Source organism: Bombyx mori, chromosome 23 (genome assembly GCF_030269925.1).
Source record: "Bombyx mori chromosome 23, ASM3026992v2".
Classification (NCBI taxonomy): Eukaryota; Metazoa; Arthropoda; class Insecta; order Lepidoptera; family Bombycidae; genus Bombyx; species Bombyx mori.
This window is the reverse complement of record NC_085129.1, coordinates 8,116,225-8,123,830: the sequence shown is the minus strand read 5'-3', so window position 1 is coordinate 8,123,830 and position 7,606 is coordinate 8,116,225. Positions and strand designations below refer to the sequence as shown.

General features: G+C 35.5%; 1 protein-coding gene and 1 long non-coding RNA gene across 2 annotated transcripts; both read left to right on the top strand.

The window, feature by feature from the left end:
• The first annotated feature begins 719 nt into the window (after positions 1 to 719).
• LOC134201083 (uncharacterized) lies at positions 720 to 2,176 on the top strand. The gene is made up of 2 exons (XR_009976257.1): positions 720 to 995; positions 1,652 to 2,176. It is a non-coding gene; the product is annotated as an uncharacterized LOC134201083 (long non-coding RNA).
• Positions 2,177 to 5,750: 3,574 nt separating this feature from the next.
• Positions 5,751 to 7,094, top strand: Mor (moricin). Its single transcript, NM_001043364.2, has 2 exons — positions 5,751 to 5,889; positions 6,773 to 7,094. Exons 1-2 carry the CDS (start codon positions 5,773 to 5,775, stop codon positions 6,854 to 6,856), a joined length of 201 nt encoding a protein of 66 aa, NP_001036829.2. The 5' UTR covers positions 5,751 to 5,772; the 3' UTR covers positions 6,857 to 7,094.
• The last annotated feature ends 512 nt before the right edge of the window (positions 7,095 to 7,606 follow it).

Below are 7,606 nucleotides of genomic sequence, written 5' to 3'. Positions count from 1 at the left end.
CACACTTTAAAAGTAATAAATGTTATTTGCAATAGAATTTTTTTTGTTTTCCTGTTCCTGTAACTGTATTTATGGCCAGACTAAGTAGTTAAGCGAAAAAAAAGAAATTTAATTTTACCCAAAACCTACATTTCATTCCAATTTTAATTGTTACATTTTCATAAATGGCTCACAGGAAAATATCACACGTATATAAATGGATCACAAGCTATCTGTTAGTTACCAGACCTCTTGAGATCAAAACGTTGATTTCACCGTTCACAATGGGACATGTCAATTGCATGATGACGTATCAATCGGCATGAAGTATCAATCTTGTTGTGTAACGTCTAATCCCACCCTTATAAATGGCACTAGCTAAGACAGGAATAGCTAAGATTATGGTGCCGGCTAACAATATACTCTATCACTGGATATTAAGAAAATTTGTAATTGTAACTAAAATGTAATTTTGCAGGTTTTATTGTTTTATACAGTGCTGCTCATAATTCATGGTGAAAGTCGTTTATGAACACGTCTTAAGTACGTATTTCCTTAGAAAAAAATCCAAAAAGTGCTGCTTGGTTTTAATATTTCAAAATAGCCTTAACTTCTTGAAACTTCCATTCGCATCTGTTGGTTTATGAACCAATTTAGAAACCCTAAACTGGGTTCCATTTATCACTAAATGTTCAATGAATAAACTATAATAAAACGCTTATGTCTACTCATTAGCAGACGGGAAAACCTGTATCGGTAAATCATGAGAAATGTTTTGAATTTGTCATTTTGTCATTTTCCTGTACCTTCAAGACATTATAAATACGAACGCGTGTCGCATTTGTTCAATTCCTCACAAAATTCGTGTGAGAGACATCAATATGAAGCTCCTTGCATTTATTTTAATGGTAGCGCTGTGTGCGCAGATTTGTCACGTTTCATGTGATATTAGCCTAGGGAGTAGTACTACGACAACCACACCTAAGCCTTGGACACGGAGATTCAGAGATGGATTGGTGCGTATGCTGTGATTTAAACTTTTTTTTTTTTTTATGATTGAAAGTTTACTGGTGGCCCGAAGGCCTTTCCAGTTTCACCAGGACAGGTGGGCGAGCAAAGGCTCAGCCAAGAGGGGTGGGATTTGCTAACAACTGCCCGAGCGCCTCCGAAGGAGACCTAACAACTCAAGAGCAATTGTTTCGCGAATGAATCTACTACCGGATCGGAATCGCGACCCGCTGAGAAGATCCGGCGAGAAACTCAGCGGGCTGATGCATGGGTTAGGTTGCACGTCGACCTCTTTGTCGAGTTCGACGAGTACGGTTACCGGGGTCCCTAAGCCTGCCCCTAGTATTAGAGCTGAAGGCATCTAATGCAAAGGTTATTTATTGGATCTGATGGATGATTTAAACTTTAGCGGCTTGCCTGAGGCCCTAGTATTGCTGATATCCATGGGCACTGGCGCCGTCTGAATGTTATGACTGTATACTCGTTACGCTAAAAAGCAATAAAAACGAGATTTGAAAATAGTTGTTTGCAGTACGCAGTTTTGAAATCAGTCAAAATTTGTGTTAAATTTATCGCATATTTCTATCACCGGTCTATCGAAATTGATTTTGAGCGAAACAGCTTATTAACTATTGATTGCTTAATGTTTCGTGATTTATTTCAGGGCAAATTTTTACAAGGCGCTGCTGCGGCTACAACGATCCAACAAGGATTCCAGAATGCGCGAAAAAGTGGGAAACATAAGTCATTTGGAAATCCACCTATTAGTGCTGCTGTTGCTTCGAAACACTGATTCCTTTCATGAAACATATTTTTATACAAGTTTTTTTCCTTCCTGTATGGGAAATTCATATGAGTAATTGTATTTTGTAAGAGCTATACATATATAATATAATATTGTATGACGAAAAAAAAATGAGTTTACATAATCAGTTAAAACGCACCAATTACCTTAACTAGGATAGTATGGTTAATTAAAATTAACATAATATGTATCATCTGAATATTTTGATTATGTTTGATTATGAATCGTTTGATTGTTCTTTTCAGCGTAAAACTGAACAAAACATCATGTTGAAATTTTACAGAAATAATAAACGTATTGGACAAATAATGTACATGTACATGCAGCTACAGAAACGAACGTATTTTTCAATTTAACTTACCTTCAATAAATAAATTGCCTAAAGTATTTTTTTTTTACTCTAATTACTTTTTACAATTCCTCGTAGCTGTACCTAGTTAAAATTAGTTTTTTCACCTTGTCAAGAATATTATGTAAGGCGTAAATTCAAAGGTTTGGAACTATTAAAAAAAATACCAAACTTTTTTATAACATAACTAGGAACATATGTTTAGTGGATTCTATGAACGATGGTTGGTGCTCCAAGCACGAGCTGTTATAAAATATTATATCGTTATATAGCGCCAAGAGGGTGTCGAACTACAAATGTTGGGTCGAACAACGTAAAAGTTCCTTATTAAATATTTACTTTGTGGTTACCGAAAGTTTTGACAGCGATCATTCATTGAGCAATTTATGTATTGCAAAATTCAATATAAATAACTATGTGAGTACAAATATAGAGACCTACACTGCTACACTATATTGGTTGGACACGGGTTGAAGTTGTGAAATAGGTACTACTTCACCATATTTACCAGTTAACGATATATGTATCTGTACGTGTAGATATCCAAGTAGGAAATAACATCGAAAGCTGAGAGGAGATTTTCGTAAACAGTACGATAGTGCTCAGTTTATAGTTATAAATACAAAATAACCGAATACCGCTCTCATCAAAATCGTTGAATACGACGAAGAGTTCGACGAGCGAACTAACCCACTTTTTATTTATTTATTGCTTAGATGGGTGGACGAGCTCACAGCCCACCTGATGTTAAGTGGTTACTGGAGCCCATAGACATCTACAACGTAAATGCGCCACCCACCTTGAGATTATAAGTTTTAAGGTCTCAAGTATAGTTACAACGGCTGCCCCACCCTTCAAACCGAAACGCTTCACGGCAAAAATAGGCAGGGCGGTGATACCTACCCGTGCGGACTCACAAGAGGTCCTACCACCAGTAAAAATAGACGTAACCCACTGAGTTTCTCGCCGGGTCTTCTCAGTGAGTGGCGAATCCGATCCAACGGTATGTAGATTCTGCGAAGCACTCCTGTTGCTCTCTGTCGAGGGTGACGCCTGGGTACTTGACCTTTGACCCACGGTATGGACTAGTAGAATATAGTGATGGACCAATTGGTGGAGGTGTTTTGTTTACGCGTCTATTAGGGAGTGGGCTATTCGAAGTGGTATTCGGAGAGGGACCCTTTTTGAAGAGCACCGCTGTTCGTGGCGTTGATGTCGATGCGCCACTTCCGAAACCACTGTCCTGTGGTCGTAACTGCGGTCTGGAGTCGCCGATGCAGTAACTTTTTCCGAGTAGTAGATAGACGTGTCATCGGCGAAGAGGGCTAGATGGATCTCCGAAAACGGAGTATATTGTTGATATACAAATTAAACAGTAACGGGGAAAGTGCGGAGCCTTGCGGAACTCCAGCTGTTAAATGATGGGGTGAGAGCGAGTTCCCTCAACTTGATATCGGAACGAGCGGTTCGACAAGTAGACTCGTATGATGAACACGAGTCTGTCTGCCACTCCCATGCTACACAGTTTGTATATCAAGCCGTTGTGCCAGACTTTGTCGAACGCCATCGCGATATCGAAGAGGGCTCCGGTCGGGATGATCCGTCCGCGCGTATCTGAAATATCTCTTTAGGCTACCAGTGAAAAGGTAAAAAAAGTACGTTTTCATATTTTTATGTTTTTTTTCTTGTTTGAATTTCTTAACATTGTAACCGATAATATAGCAGATCTTTTTAGATCTAATTAATCTGATCAAAGCAATTTCTCTTGAAACTTATTTTATTATGTTGGAGACTAAATATAATAATATTATTATAAAAGTAAGTATTATATCAACGAAAAATCGTTTAAAAAATTAATTGAAAAATCTGTTCAAAAACGTTGAAAAAAGCTCTTAGACCACCAAGGGTGGAACTTCTGTCGAGACCAAAGGCGAAGTCCCGATGGATGTACAGGGAACGAAAAACCGCATTAAAAAAATTGGATAATTCAAAATATTTCAATAAACATCGATGTTGTAAATAAATGTTAAATGATGTCGCGCTAAAAAGATAACAATGCAAGCGCCAACCAATATTTGTTAAAAAATAAGACAAAAATAAACAGCTATAAACATTTTTTTCCTGTTTGTTAACCGATTTTTTTTGGGTCGTTACTTACGAAGTTCAATGCCATCAAAATTATATGGCACATTAATTCGTTTATTTAAATGGTAGTAATACAATAAAATGTATAACAAATAATACAATGAAATGTAAACATTTATATTAACATGAATCTACATCTTGAGGAGTTTTACTGATTATGGTTTAATTACAATCATAGAGCGAAATCGCATAAATTTTGCAGTAGCTCTGGTTATAACGTTTTGCACTCTCTGTAGCATGCATATATTATTTGAATACTTAATACTAGGTTCAGCAGTGCATATTACATAGGTACTGTAACTTGGAAAACTGCAAGAAGTTTTACTAAAGCGCCATCTGTGTTAAAGTCGTCGCACTTTTTTCAAAAACTTCCAGCACATTTTATTATGCTAGTACTACATCTTTATAATGATATTAATTGCTTTAATTTAAATAATTATCATTTTGCAGATATCTCAATAATTTTGTTTCTTTTATAAATATCTGTGATGAATAATCGAATCCACATTTTTGTCTAATTTGACAATAGTATTAAATTTTAATATATCTCGTCGATTACTACCGTGAAGATGCAATGCGTATCGATTCAGAATATCGGTTATATTTTAGTTAAAATTTAGATCTCGTATGCAAATATCGGTGGTCGCTCTCATGTCTGTGATTTTTATGATTTCACTTGTATCCACTTGTGGGTAACTGGTTGTTCATGAGCTCGCTAGTGGGTCATGAGCTTTTCGACTCAGGAAATTAAACAAATAAACAATAGCAATCTATGTACGCTACGCCAACAATAACAACAAGTCTGCTCCTGTACTAACTTTAGATAGGGAGGCATTACAAAATAGAGATATATTATTATCATATAGGCTATTTCGTCCTAAAAGCAAATATTCGATTGGCACACAAATTATTGTCTGTCGCACATGCTAAAATTCTGTTTAAATATAACCTGCTAATTGTGCTCTATATTACTGATAAACATATTGTAAATAATTCTCAGTCTGCAGTGAGTGGAAATCTTACGAAATCCACTTAATAGCGATAACTGATATCACATCGTTGCGTTGTTCTAATGTTTACCCGGTATAATTTATTTCTTGATTTTAATGAATATAACCGATCTATAAGTATCAAATAAGCAAAAACAATTCTATTCATTATTTCTCGCAGTTCACAAACATCTAACCTGCACTTCATTTCACGTATAAACAATTATTCATTTAAGATTTTGCACTCGACCGATAACATTATTTTTTATGAGGATTAACCTCTTAAAAGATGAAGTACTTATCTGTTTTATCTTTTACGATGTTATGACGTTCACAAGAATACACACATATTTAAACAAACTTGTGATGATGACCCAACCGTTCATTGGGATTCAGTAAAGTCCCGGAGTTACATATAAAACGATTGGTAACGGCGGAATCAATTCATTGTGTTCTAAAAATTTGCAAAAACAGTAAACCGCGCAGTTATTTAAAATATGAATATTTTAAAACTTTTCTTTGTTTTTATTGTGGCAATGTCTCTGGTGTCATGTAGTACAGCCGCTCCAGCAAAAATACCTATCAAGGCCATTAAGACTGTAGGAAAGGCAGTCGTAAGTAAAAATAAATTTATCTAGAAATATATTTAATTCATTTTCTCAATAATATACTTTTTTCTTTATTTCGGTTGATTTTCTGGAACAAAATATGCTTGCCTTAATACAGGCTATTTGTTATGATTTTTGTGTTTCAGTGAACAGTATCGAAATGCATATGTTATATATGTATAATAAAAAAAAATTGTGCATAGTTGTATATGTAATTGTTGGTAACGTGAAAGCACTAATGGTTTGAAAAATATGAGAATATTTTACATTAGTTAATTGCGTAATGGTTAGCATCTCATCTGAGTCTTAATGGATGTAATGGAGGTTTAAATAAGGTGAACTACACCAGAAAAAAAACGTATACTGTACTTAAAATTCAAGTTTTGAGGAAATTTTCCAGTATAAAATTTTAATATGATACAGACTTTTTAAAATTGCATTTGTAGGCAGACGAGCATACGGTCTACCTGATGGTAAGTGGTTACCGTCGCTCATGGACGTCAGCAATGCCAGGGGCAGAGCCAAGCCGCTGCCTACAACTGTCTATTACTCTTCGACGTTTATAGTTTTCGTAAGCGTGGACAATTAATCATAAAGCCTCCTCCTCCTTCCTTGCGTCTTATTCCTCACTGCTGAGGGTAGTGACCACCCCTTTGTATCACCTTCGCACGCACGATCTTTCTCCATCTATTCTTGTCTCTGGCGGTGTGGAGAGCGTTGTGAAATGTGGAATCAAGAGCGGTGCGGATCTGGTCGGACTAACGTATTGGGCTGCGCCCCCGAGGACTTTTTCCATCTACCTTACCAGTCATGATGAGCCTCTCGAGATTGCTACCATCCTTATATAGTCGTTCCAAGAAATTATATATTAATATGTTTTTTTTTTCAGGGTAAAGGTCTAAGAGCCATCAATATCGCCAGTACAGCCAACGATGTTTTCAATTTCTTGAAACCGAAGAAAAGAAAGCATTAAGAAAAGAAATTGAGTGAATGGTATTAGATATATTACTAAAGGATCGATCACAATGATATATAGATAGGTCATAGATGTCAACGTGAATTTATGGATTTTTGTTTTCCCCTTTGTAGTACTTACTTATAGTCAGTTCTTAAATTGATTGCAACGACAACTGTGTACTATTTTTTATATTTGGTTCGAAAAGTTGCATTATTAACGATTTTAGAAAATAAAACTACTTTACTTTTACACGATGTGTTTGTTTTGAATTGAAATCTTAAATATGAAAGAATAATTTCGTAAATTTACATTTTTATGGATTCCTTGTCATTCGATTTTCTTGTTTACCTGTGAACTTTTATTGTAAGCTTTGTGCTCAGTAGTAGTGACATACCTTATATTTTATACTTTGTACCTACCCGTTTTACGAAAATTACATGGAGGTGTATGAAATTTGACACAATTAAATTTATATAGAGAAATATAAAAAGGATATATGTTTTTAATAATTCTTCAAAATATATTAAGTGGTAAACAAAAAAAAACACTATCGTACATTTTTGACAGACATAAATATGTGAATCTATATCTATATCTATATTGACGTCGTCGTGGCCTAAAGGATAAGACGTCCGGTGCATTCGTATCTAGCGATGTACCGGTGTTCGAATCCCGCAGGCGGGTACCAATTTTTCTAATGAAATAAGTACCTAACACATGTTCACGTTTGACTTCCACGGTGAAGGAATAACATCGTGTAATAAA